Genomic DNA, 27,544 nt, shown 5'->3' with positions numbered 1-27,544 from the left:
TTTCAGATGTTGTGCTTCTTACTTTCTTATCTGTTGTCTTATTACACCTCAGACTTGAGGTGATTCAGCCAAGGGAATCTCCTTGAAGACAAATTTTACTAACATTAGCAAAGGAAACTCTTGTGTATCATATTTGTTGATGTACACTGTGCCATAGGTAATAAATCCCCCTTAAATACATGGTGTCAGTTTTTCTTTACAGGTTACTAAAAAGTAGATGGCATTACAAAAGGAATATGTTTTCCATAGTCTGTATAGAACAGCTAATTGAATCAATCCTGGCACATAAACATTTTTGTAATGCACCTGATTTTATATTTTATTTCGTATATGTTAGTTTAAGTTTGTAACTAACCAAAACAAGTGATCTACTGTAAGTGGATAAGTTATAATGTACTCTGATTATTGGCATTGGCATGGGATTGTCACACAACCCACAAAAGAAGGAGCAAAAACAATCAACTGCATGTTTGACAAAATGTTTCATTTAGAAATAAAGGTTAGTTGTGGACTTATGTTGTCTGTAAAGACAGCATAATACATACTGCCATACATGGCAGAGAATTTTTTTTTTTATTGCTGTCTAAACAGTCTGAATCAAATACTGTTCAGATCAGATTTGAAAATGGTTCACTTTTGATATGGATCTAACACTCAAAAATGTTGGTAGAGTTATGGCATGTCTCATGACCAGTCTATTCATTCAGTGCCCAATTGTGCAGTTTCATCATGCGTCTGTTTGGATGTGGACGTACAAATCTTGCTCTGCAACATGTAGAACTATGTGTGAACTATTGGATATGATCAGAAAATCTGTTTGCTCCCTTGGCCTGCTGGTGGAAATCAATCCTAGGTCTGTGCCAATGGTCAGAGAATATGCTGTATGTATTCTGCTGGTGTTGCAGAACTTTTCCACTAGAGTGCATTAGAGAGCCAAAAAACATGGAGAGGAAACAGATAGCATTGTACAGTACATAGTACAGTATCTGTATCCACTGTATAGTCTTGCTGCATAGAGGAAAACAAGAAATAATGGAACTAATAAAATAAAGAGATTGCCATTCCTTTGATGCCTTTGTGTTCATAACACTTGATTACAAAACACGAGATCAGTCTTAAAGTATCTGAAAAAAATCAAAAAGGATGCAGCGTTGACAGACACATAATAGAAGAATAGCACAAAGTTTATTCAACATACAAAATGAATAAATACACAAACATTTTATCAAAATATGCCAAAACAGAGATGAGAACTGCAAATAAGGAACTTTTCAACCCTAACAACAATAACCCACCACACAAGACCATGAGAAGTTTACTATGCATAAAGCATCACATAAGTCTCACGGAAATTTAGCGTGAATTGATAGAAGCTAGAAAAACTCAGTGTGACAACAATTATAAATTGAAGTAGCTAAGATGCATTTAACCTTACAATAAAGGCAAATGTTATTTAGTACCTGTCATGAATATTGTGTAAAAAATGTTTCAAGGCAAATTTGACACAAAAGACAAAATGCAAATCTAAAAAAAGAAAAAGAAAACACACTAACAAAACAAAAAGCAAACTGATAAAAAATAATCCCATCATTTTTTTCACTCTAAATCAGAAATCTAAACACAAATAGTTAGACCTTTGGTTGTAAATGAGATTACTGAGCAAGAAAATAGACCAGCTTCCTTTTTTCACATGGCTGTCATGTAGCTAACACATAATTGCTTGCTTATGCTGGGCTAAAAGATAAAGTATGGGCAAACATACATAAACTCAAAAACAGGAAAACACACATAAGTTACATATGATGTTATACCACTGACATTAAAATAGCAGTGGCATCCTAAAGAGAAGGTATTTTAACCATTGTCATCATAACACTGTCTCTATAAAGCAGGTGAAACAAGATGCAAAGTCTCCTGTTGCTCAGTGCCGTATGTGAATTTCAGCAAAACATAAAAAAAACAATCTCTAATGTGTTTCTGGATTGGGTATGACTTTGACAAAATATATACCAACATTTGTCATGCTTTTTTCCCCAACATAGGCAAAACGTACTATACACCTACAATACAAACACTACATACCAAGGGCTTGGAGCCAGAAGGGCACAAGTAGACTTTGACTGAAAACCAAAATAAATCTTCTTATCATCATCCTCTTGCTATTTTGGACATTTACTTGTTGATTAATCCAAGCCCCTGATATGTGTTGACTTTATTTATTGCACCACAAGATAATATTGCATAGGATGTAAGCTGTTAACCAGCTCCTCATTGCCCAGCCATGATACTGTGTGTATAAAAAACAAATTCTGCAAACAGCTCCAACGCAGGAGTAAGCTACTTCAATCTGGTACAAACTGCCAATTTGTTTCAGTCGAATAGTGAGATACTGAAATGTATGCCAACTGGCAGCTTTTTTTTACAGGCCTTGGTGTGCCGGTGGGATCTTAGCACTGAGATCACTTTATATCCGCTGTGGTATAAAGGAAAATGATCTAAGCTCTAAGACACTTTCAAGAAACTCAGGCCGGATAGAAAGAGTTGTGCTTTTTTTGCCTCCCAGAAGACACGTGTCGGGGTGTTTCGCGGCGGTGCAGATCGATTACCTTGTCAGAGTCTATCTAGCACTCCTGATTCTCGCTGCAAGTGGAGGTGACCCCGGCCTTGGACAGGAAGAGCTTGCCGCTGGGACAGACACACACCTCGTAGAGACCCTGAGCGTTTCCAGAAACCCCTTCTCCGCTCTGGGGCAGGCTCGGCAGGCGCACCGTCTCCGCATCCAGCACCAGCTGCACAACACACAGCATGGAGAGCAAGGACAGTTGAAGGGGAATACCTGAATCACGTTAAATCACCAAGTAAAATAAATACCCTGGAGTTTGTCTTGGTAACATTGGTGCAGAGACATTGACAGCAGGACAAATGGGCAGTGTAAGACATGGACAGTAAACTTTATATATACTGTATTCATATATACATTCCATTTAGTAAGCCATGTGCGTACAAGCACTGTGGCATAGAGTATGGTTGTATCTATAGAGGGAAGTGTAGTGAGAGCGTAACCAGCGCAGTGGCCCATAAGGAAGTTATACTGGATAGAATGAGATACATGATGTAAATTATGAGCATTGGAGCGTTTACATTCCTGTGGCTGAAATACCACTGAGTACCAGTGAATTTGAGCATTCAAATGGGTTTTCGCTATTCACCATGACAAGTTCAGTATGAATTAACATTCACATTGTTCATAGCAAGAAAATAGAGATAAGAGTCTTTCCTGCCCTTAAACTATGTTGTCACATGAATGTGCTGCTTCAGTGAGAATTAATTTTAAAAAAAAGGTCAAAAAAGTGACTGGGATACAAATGCATTCTGTAGTTCAGGCCTGTTAGCTGCACCATGAAAATAAGATTAATCTGGGTGAAAGGTAAGTGAGTAAGCCTTGTTCAGGCCGAGGTGACCCATAGGCCCTGAACCCCAACCTCTATAATGAAGAGAAGAGAAATACCTGGCCCCAATTTGTAAGTGTGTGGTACGACTCAGCCAGGAATCGAACCCGAAACCTCAGCCTCATAAAAAGTAACAGGGAAGACACAAACCACTAGGCCACAACTGACAATAAAGCCCAAACAAATGTTTTGTAACTCCAAAGAGTAATTAACTCATTGCAGCTCACAAATTAGCATCTTAGTATAGCTTTAGGAAAGAGCTCTTCATGTGCACAACTTTGATTGATAATGTCTGACGTAAATGTATAAATTGTGTTACTCCTTTTTGAAAAATTCTGCTGAAACTCCAAAGAAAGTACAACTACTGGATGAATATCACTTATCGTCGCCATAGCTTCACAACCACAAGGAATCGATATACATTATGTCTTTGTCCACAACAGAGAGTGGAACTGTGTAGCCTAGCGGGCGATCTGAGGTCTCAATTTTGGATAAAAATGTCCACTAAATGATGCATGATGTTATTTTATTACATCCTCTGTCAGACACAGCAAAACTACTGTCGAACTGCCCTTGAGCAAGGCACTTAACCCCCAGCTGCACCCGTGGAGCTGCTCAGTGGCCGACAGTGGAAGACCGTGGCTGCACTGGGAAGCTCCCAGGTGTGAATGTGTGAGACTGTAAAGAGTGAATGAGTGAGTGTGGACAGCGTTTGTCTTACCAGTCCCACACTAGACTGCAGAATAACATCCATGTTGGAAGCAGCTTCAATGTTCCCAGCCAGGGCTTTGATATGAACTCCTTTTGGAGCGTCCATACTGAGAGAGCGGGTGGGAGACTCCAACCTTAAACAAGACATCACAGCGTTATGAACAAGAACACACTCTATCTATGTCTTGTTTCTATTAATACATTGTACAAAACACTAGGAGCGCCTGCTCTTTCCAAGAAATAGACCTGAATCCAAGTGAAATCAGATCCGATTCAATTTGATCCCTTATTGATTTCATATCTTAAAATCCACTTCAGTCATGAAGCGGTAATGTGGAGGAAAGTGAGGTGACAGGCTGCATTGTGTCAAATGCACTGCAATGCAGTATTAAGAATATCATATGCTCCTAATATTTTGTATTTTGCACTCAGTGTATATTCTGCAAACAAGAACACTGCAAGATGTGTCCAATAAACACAATGTTACTAATCTCTTCCATATACTATTATATGAATACAAGCTGGTTTAAACGCTCACCTCAAGTCTTTGAGAGGTTCGGACTTCAGCAGCGGCACCTCGACTGAATGCTGGAACAGCGCTCCTTCAGGACCTGACGGAAGAAGAGACACACACACATTCACACAGTTAAAATAAGGTGTTATAGAGAAGACAGCATGTGCCAAATATAGTCCCCTCCGCTCAGAGGACCTGAAGGACCGAGGCTGGGATTTTCCACTTTGGCAAACTGCAAACTGAGCTGTGCTGATCTGTTCATCACAGGAATAAAGGGTCCCTTAGTGTCACACTGCTTCTATGTGTGTGAAGCTTTTGTTCTTTAAAGAGAAGAGTGGGCAGCCCTCTCACTTTTGGTACTGTATTTCACAAAGTGCTAAAGTAGAGCGGGGGAAAGATTAGGGGAGACACAGGAGAGAAAACTCTTGACAGGATTCGATCCAAGGGCCACACATGTTTTAAAGGTTTTCAGGGAAGTGACTGTCACCGTCTGCTGGTCACTGCAGCTCAAAATGACCCAGACATAACGAAGCCATCAGCTGACTCTCCCTTCAACACTAATTAGCCATCACAGTGTGCGGTCAGTGACCTACCATCAGTACACACACTGGACACTGAAAGACACTGAAGGGAAAGAGGACAGGAGAGGTTGAATCTGTTATAAGGTATGGTCCCATATGTCCGATTTTAATACTTGATTAGATTTAGCTATCCATGCGATGAATCTAGATTATATTAATTCAATTAATATCTACGTATCCTTTGAGATATCCATGGACAACTTGTTTCCAACCATATAACATGAATGATTATGAAATATTTTAAGGGATAAACTACTATTTTTCTTGATCCTTTGGCTGTTGGGTTTTTGCACAAATATCTGACATCACACCTGATTCCTCCTGTTCTGTTCACATCTGTTAATCTTTCTGTTTCAAATTCTAAAAAATATTTTTTCCAAGGGATATGTGGTATTTCCAGGACAGCAGGCGGCAGCCATTGGTATACCTGTGACGCGCAGTTTGTCTGGTCCAATCACAGCCTTTTTGCCGTCTGCAGTGAACAGCATGTTTTCATTGTGGGACTTAATGAGCAGATTCTGAGCGTGTCCCTGTGCCTCCCTTGGACCTACAACAACAACAATCGTATTAGTCACTAGAGAACCAAGACAATTGAGACATCAAAGAAACTTCCCAACACACACGCCAAAAGAAAATATTCCATTCTTCTAAATCTAATCTCTCCTCCTGTTACCCCTTTCAAAGCTGCTATGCCATGATGAGACACTTTCACGCATTATTATGTGTGAAAATCTCTAAAGGGTGAGAGTAAACTCAGTCAGCGCAAGGCTCTACCATAAGGTATACAAAGAATTTACATCTTACAGACTTAAATAGGTGAGTAAACTCTATTTCCCAAATTGAAACATTGTTGACTGAGTTTATCTGGGTTTACCCTTCACTACATCAATGCTCACAGCCCTGTAAGAGGCAAAGAAAGGCAGGTAGATTAGTCACATACCAAGACAAGCCAGTGAAATATTTTACCATCTTCAATACCGACTACAGAGAAGCAGCATGCAATCTTCTTTCAGAATGACCTGTGCCTCAAGCAGAGACCAGGCCAACTAACTGCTCTTTAAAAGGTTTTCAATTTTACTCATCGAGGGCCACATGGATGCAGGCTATGCTTTTTATGGCTTAATGATCAAGGACACGTAACGGCACTGTGAAACACCGTAATTAGTCGGGTCATTTGTTGGCCTTTTAATTATGACAAACACCTCAATGCGGCCCTCAGAGAGCCATAAAAGATGCACAAATATGAGCGTCCAGGGGCCTCGGGCCCTCTGTGTAATACAGGACGTTCCAGAAGTGATCGCAGAAAGAGGAATGTTGAATCTAATGGATTTTAAATGGAAATCCAAGAGATTATAAATGAAGAGATGACTTCTTGTCACTGTTAATGTTGGATGAGAAATCGCCGGCGGACAAGTGCATGAATGACTATTGCCCTCATATATCAGTTGAATACTGTACTATGGACATGTGCTCTCTCTCTCGCTCTCTCTCTCTGTGTGTGTGTGTGTGTGTGTGTGTGTCTTCTTTTCAGCCTCTTACCCACAGATACGCTTCCTGTGACATCACCGTTTTCATTGCGGGCGTTAAGAGAGACATTCTCAGATGAGTGCACGAGGAGTGAGGAGTCCTGAAAAACAAAACATGATTACCATGAACATCCTGCGCAAACCACAAAGAAATACTGACTGCAACAGAGAAATGAGAAGAAATGGAAACTATTTTCAATATGTCATAAAAAGCACTATTTTGCTCATTTATTCAACACAATAACAAACACATAAACGGCGATATTATTTAGACAGACGAACATCAGTGCAAGATATAAGACACGAGGTAATTGAGAGGCTATCATAGTAGACATGGCATCAGCATGCAGAACAAGTAGGAATTCATAAAATGCTTAAGTGAGGCAATAAATCACCAATGTAGCGGAAAATCATGCCTTCCCAGTTAGCTGTGAGGAACCCCTGTTTATAAAAGATGACCCAAGAAACTAGCTTTAATCTATAAAAAGAGATGGCGATTCAATAAAGCCTGAATCTCATTAGAAACCCATAGAATACATTAGTGAAAGTGTCAGTCCATAAATGGGGAATACATTGCCTTTTTAATGAGGCCCATAAAGAAAGAAATAAGGCTAAAAAAAAATTGCTGCTATGAGCAAGAAAACCCATAACATGTAAACAACTGCAGCAAAGTGTTCCCATCTGCTGCTAGCAGGCGTGCCATAAACTACTTTCCACCACAAATATCCAAGAGGTTAATAGGGAGCTCGCTGCACCGCCACATGCACTGGGAGGGACTGCCAGATCCAGTCCGTTCTGACACATTTCTCACTCTCGGAGTCAAAAAATATTCAATTCACCGTCTACAGCTGGGCAAAACTGCTTCAGCGTCTGCAATCGATTAGATTTAGATTATAACAGGAAGTGTTGTCTGCACAGATTCAACAAACAAACGACTGTAACGTCGGTAGACAGCGAGTTGAAATAATGGTCAGACTACTTAATTCAGCGTGAACCAGTTTAAGTGCTAGACTGGAAGAGGGGAGAGGAGAGAGGGAAAGCAGGAGGTAGAGGGAGAAGAACGGAGGAAGAGAGGGAAGGATTGCAGAATGAGGAAGAATGTGGGAAGAGGGAAAAGAAAGAGTGTGTGTGTGTGTGTGTGTGTGTGTGTTACTGATTATCGTACTTGTCTGGAGTGGATCTCATGAGCGTAGAGAGGAAAAAGGAACTCAGACTCGCCCTCCTCCAGCTTCACCCCATCCGAGTTTACTTGCAGGAGCCCCATCCCTTCCTGCAGTGGCAGCCACAGTAAAGAGAGACAGAGTTATGCATTCAGACAAAGATACAACACATAACAAGGAAATTGTGCTGATCTGCAAACAAAGCTGAATCTATTTAACTCCAAATCAACTGAACAGCATTTTCCCCGAGGCTGCAATCCAAAGTATGGCAAGTTAGGAGCTGAAGAAGTTTGATTTCATCATCCTATGACCCCGTAAAAGAGTTCACACATTTCCAAGTGTGTGAGATACAGTATATAGCAATATACCCTCTGGGGCTTAGAGCAAACTTACAGTAAACCAGCCGGGGTCTATGTGCTGTTTTCCCAGTGCAGGCACTTCACAGCATGGTGTGCATACGTGTTTATATGTGTGTGTGTGTGTGTGTGTGTGTGTGCGTGTTTGTTGTGTCTCAATTTCTCCTGCATCTGCATAAATCCACAGTTGCCATCTGGACCTCAGACAAGGAGTTGACAATACTCCATGCAATAACAAACACATAAATTATGCTGTTTAGACACCCAAATATCAGTAGACGGTACAGCATGGAGCACCAGGTGACCTATAGTGTATATCAATGTGATTAACAGGGCATCAACAGGCAAAATAATAAGTCGAGGTTAATAAAATGCTTAGGTGAGGCGGCATTAGCATGAAATATTGTTTCAGTTTGCAACCAAAACCTCCAAACCCTGACAACAGCGGTCGGAAACCTGACACTGAAGATATGAAGGAAGAATTGAAGGAAGGACGGAAGGAAGCACAGAAGGAAGGAAGGAAGGAAGGGAAAACCATCACAGCAGAAAAAGGAGCCGAGGTGAGTCAGGCGTACCGTGTTGAACCACATCACCCTGAGGATCCAGATGGTGAGGGCAAAGTTGACCACCAGGATGATGAGGAGCAGCAGGACGAACAGGTAGAGGCAGCGCTTCCTCCAGCCGTAGATGCCGATCTTGTAGGCGTGGTCGGGCAGCGGCCGGGGGGCGCCGCTGCCCTGGGTGGTGGTGACATACTGCTCCCGCACCATCTGCTGGCTGGGGACGACACGGGCACACACACGTCACAGATAATGGAAATAGATGTAAGAAAAAAAAGTTATATTCTCCCAGGCTGTTCAGTGTGATTGGACATGACATGCCACAGATTAGAGTGAGAACTGTACTTAACGTCAGTAGTTTAATAGAAGTATGTTCAGGATTATAGAAAATATAGCAACATAACAAAGGTCATGGATGTACGTCTTGAATCATAAGGATAAGTAACAGCATACTGTATTGCTTGTTGCACTTTTGCTCCATGCAGTTTGTAGAATCTGAGTTCATTATATTCAGTATTCTTTTCCAAACTGGCCAGCTTAATTGTATGGACATTGCCTTCTTGCACTGCTATACAATGCCTTCTTCACACAGTAAGTCATTCATGAGCTCACACACACTGATCCAGTGGATATCTGGCCCAAGCCCCAACGGAAAAGTTGACTGGTTTTCCAGCAGTTTTTCAAACACAGCTAAAGGCAAAGGAAAATGCCACTTATTACAGAGCAGAGGCAGGACTTTCTGGCAACACAGCGGGCTATCAATGACAAAAAACAAGGGAGTGAATGTCAGCACATTTCAAACCACAGTGAATTATACAAGATATGACACCAAACAGTCATTTTCTGTATTCAGTTCACATGAGGGCAAATTGAACTCCAACCGCCAGAATGCAGAACTGAGGAACGCGCCCCCAGTCAGCAGATTTGGACTGACACAGTGACAACAGGGAACCTCGGGGACAGATTTCACAACGACACGGGGAGTGTGTGTGTGGCTCAGTGGCGCATAACACTGCTCAGCTTCACAGAGGTGGAGAAAGGACCGGTGTCACTTTCTATTGATTAATCTGCATTAATAACCAGGCACAGGCTGCAGTGAAAGCTACTCTCACTAAAGGCAAGGCCTGAAGAAAATGCTGTCACTTGTAGATTATACGGCTCAATAAAATACCCGCCAACAGTGATAACGCTGGGAAAATCTTTACCTCAGTTTCTCGACTCGGAAGCCTAAAAATAACAACTTGTTGACAGAATGAAACAGATACAGTGATCAATATGCAGTCTTCAGAGAGGGGAACTGCATTTTGACAACACAACTATGGATGAAACACATAGAAACAGACAGACAGACAGACCGACAGCAGCCTCCTCCAAACAAACAGACTGTTCCCAAACTTCATCAGCTCCCCAAAGGCACCACTGTTCTCTTGCTTGCCGCCACATCTCAACTTGATGGCAAAAGTTATCCGAACAAACACGCACCTACATCATCTCAGCGGTGCGATTCATCCCTGACAGGGACCAGGCTCCAGTGGCCAGCCTGATTTGCATACGGGACAGATGCTGTATCTTACTGCCACAATAAACATGGTTTCCATCATGTTAAAGGAGCCACTTTTCCTACCGAACGGTAATTCTTCCTTGACATTAAACAGATGTTCAGCCAGGCACATCATCCCCCTGTGACTGGGCTGACTGTCATCCAACAGTGATGATACTACCAGAAAAGGCTGATGGACTTTGCTTATCAATGACGGGATGGTTCAGTTGTCGATCCACAAACATTTGTATCAAACTCAAATAAGCTGTGGTTTTATGAATAATGAAGGTAAACACCCCCTGCCTCCCTGCCTCCCTGCCCCTCCCTCGCCTGTATATCTTTAGCCATCACAGCAAGGGGCGCTGGATAAAGGTAAACATGCTCGCTGCTGGGGTCCGGGCTCTCTAGGGTCCAGGAGATGTTTCAGAGAGAGGATGATAAACGCCTAGTCACCGTGGCCACAAACAGCTCGTTTCCCACTGTTTGCAGTAAACACAGGGAGGAGGCGTGTTGGCATAAAGGGCTAAGAGTATCTCTCTACGACAAAGCTCGCCTCACCACAGGACCTGTCACATGGCCTCCAAGCCCAGCTGTGATGAATAGCCCTTATTTCACAACCAAACAAATGAATGTTGCATCCCCCCAACAAAAAAAATATTCACCTCGCACTATTTCTAAAGGGGGTGGGGGGGAGCGAGGGGTGATAAGGGCCACGTTATATGGAATGCTTATTTATTTGTCCATATCTCACCTCATTTGTATTCATTAATCGGACTTGTGAGAATGAGTCATAATGACAAATTGAATCTCAGCAACACAGCAGTGCAACAGCGACTTAGCCAGAGTGCGAGCTACAGTGTGGCATAACTCTGCTCTTACTGATAGGGGACTAGTTCCATGAACACGGATTCAACCTGGCTTTAAAGAAGTTGGGATGTTTTTCCAAGGGAGTTCTCCATGGAGGAAAAAAAAAAAAGCACTAAGATTAATCAATGTGTGTGAAACTGACCCATGCACCATCCCCATTTCCCCACTATACCCATTAACACTATGTGCAAACATAGTGATCAGCACACTCTGCAATTTGGCTAAATGAACAGTCAGTGTGCAAGAGCTCTGATTTTGTTCATTATGATGTTAATGAATTTGATCTAACCCACTCTAATTAATTTAAATGAGAGCATTAAGAGGCCTTGTACATCGACACTGAAGAGAGCGGGAAGCAGCTTGAGGCTGAATCTTTAAAGGCGTCTTCCAGCTCCAGTTTCAGTGCACCAGCCCAGCCACAGACTGATCCTTCCTTAGCAACCCAAATAAACACTCCTTGAACAACCTCACCGCTGCAGTACCAAGGCAGGAATGCTCAATTTATGGGACTCATGATCCAAAACACAGCCTGACCTTACCGCCTTTAAGAGAACACAATGTTTTTGAGGTTTTATCAGGTCCATGTCTTTATCTCTGAAGCTTCCCAGTATAGGAAAACTGATCTATGGTCACTGACAAAAGACCATATATCTCAATGATGTTATATTCTCAGTCTTAAAGACAACTTTAATCCTAAATCACTGCTCCTACTTTGAGAAGCTTTGCAAATATGGATCCTCACCACAAGAGTGATTGGTAAAAGCCTATTTCAAAGGCTTTGCAGCTCTCTAACATGTTCCCCCCCTCCTGAGATGAAGAGTATTGGGTTCAGCACTTAGACATTTTACCAGGGCTATTTATCTTAGGGCACCCTCTCAATTAACCTTAAACGAGTGATGCTCCCTGCCTGGCTCTGTCTCTCCGTCTGTGACCTCTAAATGAGAGCTTCTGGGTGCCGGGGAGAACAGGCTAACTGCTTGCCTAAAATCCACCAGGGTCCGGCTGTAATTGAGAATCCAGGCTTCTCTCCGAGCCGCAGCTTGACCTGAGCAAATGCCAGAAGTTTTCAGAGAGCGCCCCGCACTCAAGTTAGAAAATGACTTGCTCAAATTGTTTAGCTGGAGGACACTCGCCTACAAAGATGGAGGGGAAAAAAAGAACAATACTCAAAGGAGCTCAGATGTTGAGCAGCCGGAGAAGGCAGCGATCGAAAGCCGAGCGCAGGGCTCCCAGCTGAAGTTTCTGCCTGTCTGTCTGGTAAGTTGCTGTCTTCATGTCTCCACTCTGCTGTAATGCCTCGCCTTCTAAAAATAGGACACAGCATTGTGAACTAAATTTAAAAAGAGCCACAGGACACACGCACACACACACGCATACTGCCTGGGTCTAACTAATGAACAATGATATGACACCGGGGTATGAGCATTACTCATAACATACATAAATCATCACTGAGCTACTCTTACGCAAAGTTATTTTTGTATTTCAGTGTTGCCGGCCATGTAAGGTAAAACAGTCCACAGCTTGCAGCCAAAAATCTTGTTTTTCCAAATCCAAAACTATCTCTGTAAGGACATGAAAGTAAACACAGCACAACACGAGACACACTTCAGTGAGAAAAACAGAAGAGCAACACAGACACACAAACAGATACAGTAGGTCAAAGTTTACACTGTAAAACATTTGAACTTTTAAATACAGAGGGAGGGAGACATGAGAGCAGACAAAATGACATGGACTCACCCTGAGAAATCACATTGGACAGGGGACAGAAAGAGCAACACTGCTTACCTTTGTGTGCTGGGGCACAGCAGTCCTCTTTCCAGTGAGCAGTGAGCAGAGCCTGGGCTTGTGCGAGCGGCTGAGAGGCAGCAGCGGTGGAGCTCCTCAGACGTCTGTCAGCCACTCAACAGCTGCGTGCCATAAATCCAGCTATGGAGGAGCCTCAGCTAATCGCCACGAGACGGCGCTCCCACTTCCCCGCGTGGCCACACTATCTTTCCCTCTGACTCGCTCTGCTTTGGGCTTACCCTTCCTACACATTTGATGATCCTCAGTGTGTGTGTGAGAGAGAGAGAGAGAGTGAGAGTGTGTGAGAGAGAGAGAGAGAGAGAGAGAGAGAGAGAGAGAGAGAGTGTACAGCAGAATGAAGCATCTCTGGAGAGGTATTTCTCTGGAGCTCACTCTCAGAGAAACCACCCATATGAAAACCAAACCAAAACAGAGTTCTAACACAATCTGGGTTCTGCCATTTATTGTCATGCATACCAGTGAGTCACTTCCACTGCCCAACCCCAGGCTCCAGTCCAGTCTAATTTGAGACTTCAGTCATGGCTCTCAACACAAAGTTAAGCTGGCCTTTCAGATAGCTCCGCTGTGTGACAGCCGGGGAGAACGGCTGGACCTTGAAGAGGGCAGTTAGTCAGTCAGTGTGGCAGAGGAGACAGGCAACAGGCAGAGGGTATTAATAGACAGAGGGGTGTAATTGTAGCAGTGGCTGAAATGGAAGTGGTTTGCTGAGCGGAATAGTGCTCTGTTCTGTCTATTTCATGGTCACCAAATATGGTTCATTTCCAAAACGTTTTATGTCCGTTTTTTGGGGGAAAGAAGGTCGATAATGCTAAAATATAATAGAGGATCCACTCTGTATTAGTATTTTAAGTGTTATCATTTTGACAACTACAGATTTAAGTTAACTCATTCAGTCTAATTTTGTGCCGTTTAACACTTTGTAAGAGTAGGAGTCACCCTTTTCAAATTGTGGATATTTCATTTTGGAATGAAATGCTTAATAAAAGTAATGAGTAAATGAGTAATGAAAAACATTTATTGATGGTGGAGATTTGAGCAGTACCTGAAATCTAAACCTAAAGGTCATAAATAAAACAAAACAGTAATCAGGGTATATTTCTGGGAGTAAAGGTAGCCTACTGTTTTTTTTTAATTAACCTTTCTGTTTAATAAAATAAAAAAAATATATACAAAGAGAAGATTGTTTGCACTCTATACAATGTGGGTATAAATGCTTGAATGAACCCACAAAACCAGAATCCCACTCATTTTCAATGAAGCAGCTCTGGGAAAGTCTCCTAAAACATCAGATTAGTGTTAGCTCTTTGTATTTAGAAAAGTAGCCTAGGCCTTGTTCACAAACATTGATTGTACTACCTGAAACCTGAGGAATAATGTGAATTCTTTCTAAAATAGATTTTCCCTATCCACATATATAACTGATGGTTTGTTTCAAGAGGTAATCAATGCACTATTTATTTAGTACGTGACAATCAATCATATTTCATTAGATCAATAAAGGAAAATGGGTAATCTGTTTCTCGCAAAAATCCGTATGTGCAAATCCTATTTGACAATAGCATGATACCACTTACATACCCAAAACAAATAAAAGTTATCCAATACACTACAAGAGAATTAAGACAATTTGTCAGCAAGTTGCCCCAGTGCCACCCTATAATGTGAAGAAACAAGTGCTTCCATTTTTAATATATCACAGGCCACCAGTAGCTGCATGCTTTGACACTGTTCGCTTTAATATGCCGTGGTGCAGGACATAACTAGAGTCCTCCATCGGAAAGGAGCAAACCCCCAGATGATGGATAGATTTGTTTAGAAATATATGGATCTTGACTATGAAATCCAATTTTGTGAAGGGAGATGGGGGCAAGCCATTCCTGCAACACGCATTTCAATGTGACACACCTCGACTCTTAAAGACAAGCCATTCATGAGGTAAATCAACGAGAAGTCACGTCCGTTGAAAAATAGTGGCAGTAATTGTTTTTTGCTCTCGCAGGCAGACCTGCCAGAGGAGCTGACGGTGGCCGCTAGGTGGTGCATCTGTCACTGATGCGCATCTGCAGTTTGTTTTGCCAGTACTGCTGGAGGTAGCGCTGCGCAGTGACAAAAGGGACATCTGACAGCATCCATCACGAGGCTGCTCTGTCTTCCAGGCCCCCAGCTAGCGAAACTGACAGCGAAGATAGCTTCTTCATTTCATACCACTTCTTATCAATAACTCATAACCCTCCGCTGCCCGTGGCTATTCACAGCGCATTGGAAGACACATAAATGATGAATCTCCTGCAGAAAGTTAAAAACGATCCACCTTATACTGAAAACAAGATCAGACGAGTCGGGGTGTCCCTTTGAATTTACTGGATGACAACACCAGGTGCAAGCAGTGAAAGCGGAGTTGAAGAGTTCCATTACAAAGGAAAGGCGCTGATAGTAATTGAACACAACGCACCCAATGAGGTGTGAAGGCACCCAGCGGCAGGGTGCCAGGAGGGGACCCCGAGTCGGCCCACAGCGCCCATCTCTGCTCCCCGGTGCGCCGTTTTGACAGCATGATGCTCACTACGCTCCACACGTCTGCCTCATGCGTTAGCTATGCTCCATGGACACACACGTATTATTAAAGGGAATTGCATTTTCTAAACACTAAGACACAATCAGCTTAAAAAGTCGATTTATTTTTTATGTCAGTAGTTCTGTTTTGAGTGTTTTTGTACAAAGGCAGCAGTATCACTGTAGTCTTGACCTTGTAATAACACCCACGTTTTAGTCCGTTTGATGCTTTACTCACTAGAATCCCAAACACTATTCATAGTATATGCTGTTACATCAGCACATGGCCATCTTGGTAGTAAAACAGGTGATTGTAATGAATTAACATGTGATCATAATCAAATGACAGCCACATCCAGTGAGCTGTGTATACGGTAAAGCACTGTATTTGGTAGGAAATGCATGTGACATCATGGCAATACTATGATGTCATAGTTTGCAGTATAGAACCATGTGGAGTTCAGCATTTGACTAATTTGCTTTAGACTCCCTGACCATAAATTCTTCAATAACACTATGAAAATCTACCTGCACAGTGACTACAAATAAAATATTCCTAATATGAATTTCACATAGCAGGTAGATACCCAATTGCCAAAATGGCAGGTGAACCAGCAGTTGAGGGCATGGTGTACAGTGCAAGTAGAGAAAATAAATACCCAGACAAGACTTGTCTTTACATTTTTTATTCACCTTTCATTACAAAGAGCTCATCACAGGAAACAAAAACAGTAGAACCTGGAAAACAAAGGGGAAAAACATTAAGCTGCAGTTCAATGCATCAGTTCAAATTGATATACCGTTAAGATATGTGTGAAATATCTGTGAAATGAACACAGATCTACCAATTCAGTAATCACACCTGCTTATGATTTCTCTGGTGCTGCCTCCTCATCTCCACCCTTGGTGTTACGTGTGTAAATCAGCTGTGCTCTGTGTTTGGACACCAGTTTGATCATGCCTAGGGAAAAAAACATGAATCATGTTAGGCAACGTTGCATCAGTCCTTGTCCTCTTTAGCAGCATCCCACTTCTAATTTACTCCCATCCAACTCCACAAATACTTTCACCATTTTGTACAGGTTTAGTTATTTTAGTCGAGGTGCACTGCAACTCATTTGGACAGCAGCAATGTGCAAGAGGTCACGTCTAAACTGTCACAGAGACTGTGCCTAAATGCCACGGACTGCATTAATTCACAAGTTACCCAGAGGTAATTGATACTGATTCTGTCCCATTTGGATGCGTATCTTCTGATACAAGGACAAATTGTAAACACTCCCAATATACTTTGTTCTTGTTTTGGCCAGACTCATGCAGCTGATTTAGCCGTCTCTTCTCAAAATTGTGCCTGAACAAGACCACTACCATAAAAAACATGTCAATTTAAAGGGTTAGCTCCAACAGTTCCCTTGCATTGAATATACACAGGATCTCTCACATAACATTAATGCAGCCTACAAAAATAGTTTCATGGACGCATTACAATCTTCAAACTCTTTTAAGTGATGTTGACAAATATTCTACCTCACTCAGGGGAAACAGGCTATCTTTCTGGTAATAAATTATTTACAGCACAAAACTCATGTGTTCCAAGTAATACAGGTAGCAAGATGCTGAAGGGCCAACACTTTCATTGTTAGATATCCAAGTCAACGCGTTTGCTGGACATCTGGTGTACCATATTTCCAGACATTTTCGAACAGCATTTACTGTTGAACCATCTGCTTATTTATAATTTTTTTTTTATACACAAGCCATTCAACAATTTTAACTTAGTGGAACGTTTTACAGAAAGTAGCCCAAATTATTTAAACATAACCAACATCGAACTTATGCAATGTTAGGACAGAAGCTGCGCTGTCCATTAGCCATACACATTACCATGACCAAGGACCAACTGATGGAGCTGTCGCTAATAATACAAATGCTGTGGCACGTTTCCTCAATTAAGTCGTGGGTGTTTATAAATAAATGACAGCCAATGAGCAGCGCTGACGGCAATGTGCCATATTCATAGGATAATGGTAACATAACACTGCGGATAGGCCACCATGTTATTGTTGCCAATTTGTAGTCAGGGCTAGAACTACACCCACCCCAGTTTGTAAAGCAAAAGACATGCTTTGTGGCACAGGAAATTCCTTAGTGGAGGTCTGAGAAAACATTCACCCATGTTTCTTGTTTATAATCACAAATCCACCTCAAAACATTATATCATTCAGTGCAAACCTATGCACAGTATGCAGGCATCTTATTTTTCTGTTCGTTTGGCTAAATTTTCACTATTCACACAAATGACTCTGCCAGACCGACTATCAAGCAAAAAGCAATTCTGCAGGGGCTCCCCAGACTCAAGCTTTGATTTTAGAACCAAAACTTCTATCATAAAGCCATTAAATTTGTGCCAATTTTCTGCAACATAAAGTCAACAGAATCTTGTTTAACAGGCGAGTAAATAAGCATCCCTTTGTGTGGTAATTTATAGAGGATTTAATGTCCTGAATGAGTAAATACTATTAACTATTCACATGGAATGGTAAACAATGATCCAAAGAGGTGTGAATTTCCGACTTCCACCAAGCTTTAATATGTAAAGTCAGAAAGTAAAGATCAGGGTGCTGCCGAGCTCTACCAGCACACCTTGACCTTGGGCCCTCGATGCAAATATCAGTTTTAACTGAAGAACAGGGGTGCCGCTAATTGAAGTTTCCCAATTAAATGTGCACCATTTGGGGTCATAGATAGAAAAGGTGAAGTTCACACCTTTGGCGAGCAGCTCCTGGAGGGCGTTCCTGGCCAGAGAGCCACGGATCTTCAGCCTCTCGGACACAACGGCAGGGGTGATGAGCTTGTAGTTGGGCACTTCCTTGTACAACTTGTCGTAGGTAGCCTTGTCAAAGAGTACCAGGTTGTTGAGCTTATCCCTCACTTTTCCCTTGGACCACTTCTGCTCAGAGAAAAAGGAAAGTTTGGTTTGAATGAAAAAAAACACAGCAATTAACCTTTTAGACAGGACTGATATGATTCAGCATCTACATCACACCAAGAACACAGGAAAAGTGCCAACTATTAGTATATTTTAACCACTGGTAACCAGAAGCATACCTTCTTCTTGGCCTTGCCTCCAGACTTGTTGACTGGGTCCTTGTCCTTTTTGGACTTCCCAGAGTCTTTCTTCTTGTCTTGCTTGGGAGGCTAAAAGAAGAGGATAGCAAATTGTCACATCCCATCCGATTGTCTTACACCCAGACTGAAGTTAACAGACATAGTACATATCCCTATTTCAGTATGTTAATGAAAGAAAGATGCCGCTTTAGCTATGTAACGGAAAATAAAGACTGTCCTGGCCGGTGGACAAGCCAGCAACCTGGGCTTAGCTAGGCTTGCTGGCATGGGAAGGCCTTGCCTGCGTCCTGTGCGAGTATTTCTACTGTATTAGCAGGTATGGCTATTTTCATGATTGCTGTTAGCGCCTCTTACTGTAGTTTATGTGCTATGGATACAAATGCGGGTGTAGTTATTGCCATGTGTCCAGCCTTGTGAATGTCAACTTTGGTCGGCTAATTTTCTGTAAGCACACAGCGGAATGAAGCATGGTGGCATTAGCATGCTAGCTAGCTGCTAAGCAAACGAACTTTGACTATTAAATGCTCCATCTAAACGCTCTCTTCACATTGTAGCTAAGCACATTCACACCGCTAGATATTCCGATTAATTAGAGCTGCAACTGTACCACAAAAATATGCCTAATTTATAGTTTAGTTCAACAATACGTGTGATAACTATTCTCACCATGTTTCCTCGTCAAGATGTCGGAGCGAAAGGAAGTTCACCCGTGCAAGCGCCCCTTAGACAACCTGTACATGCGGATATGGAAAGGGGTGTTATGGGAAATTGAGTTTCTTCTGTTTTAACCTTAACATTTGCTATTTTTTTTATTGGCTCGCCACAATGTATTGCATATATAGTTACGTTTTTGAATAACACAAAGAAGAAAAGCGACACAAACCCCCCAAAGAACACAATCTGCATTTCGGTTTTTACAGTCTGATAGTTATGGTCACGTGATACGTTTGTCAGCTGGGCGGACATTGCTAAGATGGCGATCTTTAGTGTGTATGTGGTCAATAAGGCTGGAGGTTTAATTTACCAATATGACAACTATGTCCCGAGAGCGGAGGCTGAGAAAACATTTAGCTATCCTTTAGATTTGGTGCTCAAGATCCACGATGAAAAGGTTGTTGTGTCGTTTGGACAACGGGACGGAATCCGAGGTAACGTTTCAAACAGCAAGTCGTAACGTTAGCATACTTTACTCAAAGCTGACAAAGCTGTCTTCCTAACATGTAAAACATCTTTACATTGTTGCATTTATCAATAGTACAGCATGTGTAAAAGACCTTAAATGTGTTACATGCTGAGGCATAACAAAAATAAATGAACCAAACATCCATGTCAAATGCTTAGACTGTTTCCCAAAAATAATATTCCTATTGGGACTTTAGAATGTCTGTTGTTCTCAATATTGACTCTATAGTTTTTTTCCCCTGTGGTATAATTACTTTAACATATAATAGCTGCATGATATTTCAAATGTGTGTTGTGATATTTGTATAGGACCTTTCTAAAATGTATTATAGGATCACTGCTGCTGTTTTTCATAAGTTATAAATGCCTGAGTGTATTGTTTGATAAAAGGTCTGCTGCTGTCATTCTCCATGTGCAGTGGGCCATGCAGTGCTGTCCATCAACGGGGTGGATGTGATTGGCAAGAGCACAGCGGACGGGAAGGACATCATGGAGTACCTGAAAGATTCCTCAAATTATCCAGTGTCCATCCGGTTTGGACGGGCCCGCCTGAGCTCCAACGAAAAGCTGATGTTGGCGTCCATGTTCCACTCGTAAGTCATATTCACATCTCATATTCACACTGGGGCAGCAGGGAGGTGGTGTGTCAGCAAGCATCCGCACTGCTGAAGTGTCTTTGAGCAAGACACTGAATCCCTACCAGCTGCAGGGCCGCTGTTCTGTAGCTGATCCTGACCTCTGACCTCCCTGTGGAGGGGGGCATCATATTCTAATTCTTACTGCTTACAGTAGTGTCCTCTGTGAAGATGAACTGCAGAGAGGACTGGGTCTGATGCCTCTCAAACATCAACTTACCTGCCTGTGCTGGTGTGTTTCTTTCCCAGGTTGTTTGCAATTGGTTCACAGTTGTCCCCTGAAGTCGGCAGTTCAGGGATCGAGATGCTAGAAACGGATGTCTTCAAACTACACTGCTTCCAGACTCTCACTGGTCAGTGGTGTCAATGGGTGTCATGTAGGGGCGGGGGGACTGAGGGGAAGTAGGGGTCCCAAGAAAATAAAAGAATTGTGTGTGTAAAAGCTGAGATGCATGGGCAATAATTTGAGGCAGTGAAATGGGAAATTTGATCAGTTATGACCAACAAAACAGCACTTTTCATTACTCTTTGGTTGTTGATAGCCCACTATTACAAAACACTTTCTCACTGTCCCATTCCTGTTCTTTCAGGAATAAAGTTCATCGTGCTGGCAGACCCTCGTCAATCCGGCATCGATGCGCTGCTGAGGAAGATTTATGAGATCTATTCAGATTTCGCCCTCAAGAACCCTTTCTATTCTCTGGAGATGCCTATCAGGTAACTGTCATGTCTGGGAAAAGGAAGATATTTCCATCCAACCTGGTGTGTTTGTGTCTTTAAATTAGTATTTAATAGTTGAGTATATTTTCTTTGACATGTCAAATATCTGATATCTTACTCCAACACCCACACACCCAATAATGTTGTGGCCTGTGACGTTATTCACTGTAAATGCTTTGTCTTGTGACTTTCAGGTGTGAACTCTTTGACCAGAATTTGAAGAGTGCATTGGAGATAGCAGAGAAAGCTGGCAACTTTGGAGCCGGATCTTGAACCAGAGAGGACTGTGTTGACAGACAACACTAGGACTCGGACATTTCTAACCAAAACAGATTGATTGAATTTCCGACTGTGAAACAAGTACAGTTGCGTTTGTGACTGAGGGAAAATAAGCAGTTCCTCTTTGTTTGTTTATCTCTGTTGCTACTGGACTGGTTATTGATGCACTGTAAATACTGAATGTTGTGTAAATACTTTAAGATTAAACTCACTTATGTACGTAACCTTTTAGTTCTGTGTCGTGTTTAAGTTTGTATTTAGACTACATGCATTTTGAATGGCTGTATGCTGTAACTGTACAGTACTGGGGAGTGAGCGTTAGCTGTAAAAATTACTAAGAAATGCGTAACAACACAACGTCATTTATTCAAGCCTTAGATTACTCCCATATGAGGAAGAACATGTGCTGTGCTTTCTTCAAAAATGAACATCTTGCACTTCTTGTAAGTGAATTCCATGATATGATTGTGCATCATTATATAACTGTCTTAACACGGATATAACAGTTTCCAAACCAAGTTCCAGTTTTGTGCAATTAGCATTAAAATACTTCTTGGAGGCCTGCAGGGAGAAAACCTCTCTCCAGTTCTGTTCTTTGCCACATTTCATTATAAACATACATGAGCATGCTGTATAGTCATTACAATAGTCATACTGTGTAGTCATTCACATTCCCTTAGAGAGTGATTGAATGCAGTGTATATAAACAGTCTGTAAATATGTAGAGAGGCACCCTGCAAAACATTTCCTATTTAAATGTCAACTTCTCCAGGCCTTAATGCACTTATGTCTTGTATGACTGAGGCAGAAAATATTGTGGCATAAAAAAATAAAGTATGAAAAAGATAAAAATACAATGGTGAGCTAAACCATTCTTATCCAGTTTTCTTCTTTGGCAGCAGAGGATCATGAGGTGTGATGATTGTTTTAGTCGGCCTTCTTGGAAACGTGACCCATCTTGGTTCTGATGTTGCGCAACAGGAAGAATCCAACAGTGGTAACGGCACAGGTGATCTCTGCTACCCAGAATGCCATTTCCCAGCCGTGGTGCTTGGCAATGGTGCTGAATGGCAGTCCAGACAAGAAGCCACCAACTGATGAGAATACAAATGGATTATTCATTCACCCCGAGGATTATAGAGAAACCAAGAATAGACAAAACCACCAAGCAGAATGCACATCGAATTTGCATGGACATCATGCATAGGAGCCAAAGCGACGGAATTGAAAATATAGCATGCACTTATTTACATATGTTGTAACCTTCTCTGAATTATTTTTGATTTAACCTGCTTCAGCCAATTTTACTGAACGTCCTGTGGAGAAAAGAACTACAGGACTCAGTACCATAATAACTTATGAAAAGTAAACAAAATTGAAACTATCACTAAGAGAGCATACTGGTGTGAAGTTATTAGTGTGAAGGCATTTAGCAACAGCTTGTCTGTAGAGGCTCGGCTCTGCAAGGGTCTGTTGGGTTCTTGCAATAAACCAGGCTCCAAATTTACTTTTGTTGCTTTATGGTCGAGGCACAATGTGATGATTCTGCAATGAAAACCAGGCAACTTACTGTTGGCCATCAGGGCAACGATGGCATGTGACGTCCCACAGTAGTTGGATGGAGCGCTCTCATTGGCTATAACCCCAAACAATGCTATTGGTCCGTAAGATGAGAAACCAAAAACTGCTCCCAAGGTAAGTATCCACACCTGAACGTACAGATAAAAAAGGAGACCTTGAGAAATGAGCAAAGTATCCATTAGGATGACAAACTCTGACATGCAGACAAAGTCTCACATGCAGTGTGGCTAACTCATGAGTCCGACACTAATTGGTAACTATTGGAAATGGAATGTCAGCGTTAAAAAGAAATACCTTGGAGCTGTCTGGGCTGACTGTGACTCTGAACAGGTACATGGACACAAACATTCCAGCCATCATGCAGATCAGGATGAAATGGCGCGGGTTGCCATGGCTTCTCATGCCTTGCTGTACAAAAAAGGGCATACGGTAAGAAAACTGGGTTATGGCTGGTATGAGGCTGGCAGAGTCTTTAAAAAAAGGAAAAATAAGTTGTGTGTGCAGGAAAGACCAAGGAAATTCAGGACAGTTATCTTCCAATAAAGCAAATAGTGCAAAATAACAAAAAGCAGCCAAACAAATATACAGTAGTACTTGTAATACTCTCTTTTGCATCATTCCCCCACATTTCGTGAATGAAGTATTGTATGTGACGGACGGACGGACGGACGGACGGACAAACAAACAAACAGACACAATCTGATCCATAATCCCCTCATGATTTCATTGTGGGGGACAGTTACAATCAAAGCAGTTCTCACAGTATGACAGAGGGCAGTTAAAACACTGTGGGTCTGTACTGTATATCAACTCACTTTGGCCACAGCCTTGTCGGAGAAGTATCCGGCTGCCAGACTGCCCAGCAGGCCTCCGACCTCCAGCGCACTCATGTATGAGCTGCCTATGAGGAAGGACAACAGTTAGGCAAACAGCTGGCCAGGGAAAAGAAGGGATCTCTTGAACTGTATAGCACACTTGTGATTCACATATGGACAAGGACACATAATAGAAAATCCAGACATATTTGATACATGGAACATGACTATCCAGAAGTTGGGAGGTAATAGTAGGGGTATCGGAAACAATTACCAGAATACCTCTTACTACACTATCACATTGTGCTTACTGACAAATTAAATCACATATTTATGAAATAAACTGTCTGCTGTTGTATTGTAGTGTGTTGCTGTTGCCAAAATCAACCCATAGAGATTCATAAGAAACACTGAGCTGATGAAACTGAATTCTAACATATTACGATTTCTGGACATAAAATTGGAGATGTCGACTGTGTCCCCCCACTCATACCCATGAGTGTGGACTGGCCCTTGTCCTGGATGAGGAAGAGCTGGCCCCAGTCGGTGCAGGCCGTCTTCACCCCGAACACCACCAGGTAGGACACAGACAGCACCCACAGGTAGGGTGACAGCAGGAACTCTCTCAGGGTGCTCTCATCACTGGATCCTGAGCAGGCAGGAGGCAGAGTGGAGAGGATTATGGCTGAGCAGTGGTGTCACTAATTTACAGTTGATTCCGTTCTAATACTACTGTATGAGTGGAATAGTCATGCGCAGACCTGGATAAAATAATATTTGCAAATCATTTTTACCAAGGAGGTTATGGTTTCACCTCGTTAGTTTGTCTTTCTCCTGTCAGCAGTATATCTCAATCAACTTATGAACAGATTTCCATGAAATCTTCCTGGACAGATAGGCCTTGTGCCAAGGAACAATTGATTCAATTTTGGTGGTGATCCAGATCTGCAACTACGCCATTAGACAATTAGCCTATCCCTTTTTTTTAGCTGTAACTATTAAACTAACAGAGACAGAGACTTGATTCCAAATCAGAGGGTATGTTTGCAGGTCAAGAAATCAATTTAGCTTAGGGAGTGTCACATAATATGCTCATTACTTTAGTTCTGGTCACATCACTACATGAAGCATCCTTTATCAGCCATGCTAGCATATCACTTATTCTGTGCATGAGCTACACACAGATCATACAATGTGGCATGTGTGGGGCACACTGGGTACAGAGTCCAGAGTGTCACTGACCTTTGGACACAAGAGGCACATGCTGAACGAAAACACACACAACAGTTATGTGTTAACCGAGTGTTCCCCATGTTGACTTGAGACATGATTCATCACTATCAGACTTGAAAAGAGACAGGAGTAGCACCTGAAAACTAATTCTTAATCATAATTAAAGTGAGGAATAACTATTAACCATTCTTTAAATGTCACCCTCACCTGCTTTGCCCTTCTTGGCTGCTGCCTCTACATTGGGCAGCCCCACGTCCTTGGGCTCATTCTTGATGACCAGCAGGCAGACAAAGGAGACCGCCACACAGGTCATTCCTGAGATCAGCAGGGTCGTCCTCCAGCTGTAGCTCTGGGCCATCACCGTGGCGATAATGGGGCCCAAACTGCCAGCCAGATTCATGCTGCAGGAGAGAATCGCCCACCACGTCCCAAACTGAGACGGCTCAAACCACTGACAGGGGAGAAGTATGAGAAAATAATGACATGAAATCACGACAGACCTGATGGGAAGTGTCATTAAGCTTCCCGGCTCGCCTTTGATGGACAGGAAGGATGAAATAATTGAGCGGGCGCAGTGTTCTGAATTGACAGCAGGTAATGATTGAGTGGCAAGTGTTTGACAGTTGCCATATTGCATGTTTCAAATGGTGACAGGGTAAAAATCTGTGAGATCAAATGAGGGGAAAACAATATGCTTTGAAAACTGGATGTTCGTACCAAACACCACAAGGGAAGGAGTAGAGGGGGATTACTAGTAATTCAACTTTTGACAATACATATCATTTTAATACTGGTTTATCTCTTTGGCTCACATGCCTTGTGCACAACACTGCACTGAGTACCATGCAGAACTGATAATCAGCCTATGGCAGCATTGATATGTTGGTGTGGCTCATGTACCTTGCGCAGCACCCTGCCACAGGGAGGCCAGCCAAGGCCCTGTCCCAGGCCATTGAGAAACCAGAGGCCAGAGAAGACAGCCACAGTGGAGGACCAGGAGAAGACCACGTTGATGCCTCCCACCATGAACAGGCCAATGGAGAAGAGCCAGCGGGCGCTGATCTGGTCCGACAGCACGCCGCTGATGAACTTACTGATAGCGTAGGCCAAAGACTGACTGCTGGTGATCATGCCTGAACAAAGGGAGGGGTGGAGAGGAGGAGTGTACACACGGCAGATTCAAGGGTTGCAAAGGAAACTCTGCGACCCCACAAATAGAAAGTATTGTCTTGTTACAGGAGATAAAGACGGCCACAAGCGGCCTCCAGGTTTTGCGGTCATATTTTTTTTTTCATACAGCAGCATCCAAATTTGGATAGAGAGGAATAGGCCAAGCAAATGCTGGGTGCACATTGCACATGGTGATTGGCCGGACAGACACAATGACATCAATCCAGGAGGCCGCCATGCAACTGGACTGTTACAGTAAATTGTTATGGTCATCAATATTTTGACTCAGTTCTCTGCAGGGCAGCCCGCCCTATTCATAATACATGAAAATATACCTTTAATTCAGTGTCTACCTGGTAAAGGCAGTAGATGGTAACATTTGAGGATAAGTGAATGTAACCCAATGCAACAGCATGTAATAGGGAAAGTTAGATAGGGGGTTTGTTATGGGGTTTGACTATATGCTCATGTATAGAATATAGAACATATAAATGAATCAGGTAAAAGTAAAAGACCTTTAAAACTAGTCTAAAGGTAGTCAAAACTACTCAAGTACAGTAATTAGTTACATTCCGCCTTGATTATAACCCACAAAACCTGATGAACAAGAATAAAGAGAACACAAAACCAAGTCTTTCATACCCAGGTCATCCTTGTCCAGCTCAATCTCCTGCATTAGAGAAGGCATCACGAAGGAAAATGTCTTTCTGTTGAAGTAGTACAGCGTGTAGCCCACAAACATGGCCAGAAAGATCGTGCTGCGGTAGTATCCATAACTTGCTGTAGCCATGGCTGCTGATTTAGTCCAGCGAAAATGTCTGATATTGGAAAAACTATAAGACAACTCCAGAGGAGGGCAAGCTCCTCTCGGCTGACAGGGCTAAGACTTCTGCTGCCAGTGACAGTGAACTTTGCTTCAGGATCCACTGTATTGAGGCTTGCTGGTTGAGGCGCTTGTGATCAATAGGAGGGGTTAATGGTCAACTTCTCTATGTGAGGACTGATTTCATCTGCATTCATTTAGCCAAGGAAAAACTGACATAGTAAAGTAGAAAAATAAATGCATTTAGTCGGTTTGTGTCATCAACGCAGTAATTAATCAATTATTTCTTCCAGGCACTGATTTTAAAAAAGGTCCCTCTCCTTGAACATTGATCTTGGCCTTGTTTTC

At 42.3% G+C, this 27,544-nt stretch overlaps 4 protein-coding genes across 5 annotated transcripts; 1 reads left to right on the top strand and 3 right to left on the bottom strand.

Annotated features, from left to right (window-relative positions):
* Nucleotides 1-1,182: 1,182 nt before the first annotated feature.
* On the bottom strand, nt 1,183-13,142 carry sgcg (sarcoglycan, gamma). Of its 2 annotated transcripts, none has more exons than XM_071917847.2 (8): nt 13,056-13,142; nt 8,873-9,074; nt 7,947-8,051; nt 6,795-6,882; nt 5,683-5,802; nt 4,699-4,771; nt 4,171-4,294; nt 1,183-2,789 (listed from the first exon to the last, which is right to left on the bottom strand). In XM_071917847.2, exons 2-8 carry the CDS (start codon nt 9,065-9,067, stop codon nt 2,622-2,624), a joined length of 873 nt encoding a protein of 290 aa, XP_071773948.2. In that variant the 5' UTR covers nt 9,068-9,074; nt 13,056-13,142; the 3' UTR covers nt 1,183-2,621. The 2 variants fall into 2 exon arrangements, with proteins under 2 accessions (XP_071773948.2, XP_071773949.2); XM_071917848.2 differs by lacking the exon at nt 13,056-13,142 and adding an exon at nt 12,731-12,774.
* A 3,157-nt stretch (nt 13,143-16,299) lies between these two features.
* On the bottom strand, nt 16,300-19,495 carry rps25 (ribosomal protein S25). The gene is made up of 5 exons (XM_071917852.2): nt 19,425-19,495; nt 18,738-18,827; nt 18,396-18,579; nt 16,492-16,590; nt 16,300-16,367 (listed from the first exon to the last, which is right to left on the bottom strand). Exons 1-4 carry the CDS (start codon nt 19,425-19,427, stop codon nt 16,496-16,498), a joined length of 372 nt encoding a protein of 123 aa, XP_071773953.1. The 5' UTR covers nt 19,428-19,495; the 3' UTR covers nt 16,300-16,367; nt 16,492-16,495.
* Nucleotides 19,496-19,711: 216 nt separating this feature from the next.
* On the top strand, nt 19,712-22,290 carry trappc4 (trafficking protein particle complex subunit 4). The gene is made up of 5 exons (XM_071917856.2): nt 19,712-19,906; nt 20,359-20,533; nt 20,825-20,928; nt 21,166-21,292; nt 21,490-22,290. Exons 1-5 carry the CDS (start codon nt 19,732-19,734, stop codon nt 21,566-21,568), a joined length of 660 nt encoding a protein of 219 aa, XP_071773957.1. The 5' UTR covers nt 19,712-19,731; the 3' UTR covers nt 21,569-22,290.
* Nucleotides 22,291-22,334: 44 nt separating this feature from the next.
* On the bottom strand, nt 22,335-27,388 carry slc37a4a (solute carrier family 37 member 4a). The gene is made up of 8 exons (XM_071917863.2): nt 27,016-27,388; nt 26,104-26,336; nt 25,411-25,654; nt 24,464-24,619; nt 23,971-24,056; nt 23,450-23,563; nt 23,145-23,283; nt 22,335-22,668 (listed from the first exon to the last, which is right to left on the bottom strand). Exons 1-8 carry the CDS (start codon nt 27,161-27,163, stop codon nt 22,502-22,504), a joined length of 1,287 nt encoding a protein of 428 aa, XP_071773964.1. The 5' UTR covers nt 27,164-27,388; the 3' UTR covers nt 22,335-22,501.
* Between the last annotated feature and the right edge of the window lie 156 nt (nt 27,389-27,544).

This window comes from Centroberyx gerrardi, chromosome 6, assembly GCF_048128805.1.
Source record: "Centroberyx gerrardi isolate f3 chromosome 6, fCenGer3.hap1.cur.20231027, whole genome shotgun sequence".
Taxonomy (NCBI): domain Eukaryota; kingdom Metazoa; phylum Chordata; class Actinopteri; order Beryciformes; family Berycidae; genus Centroberyx; species Centroberyx gerrardi.
This window is presented reverse-complemented; position numbering and strand designations above follow the sequence as displayed.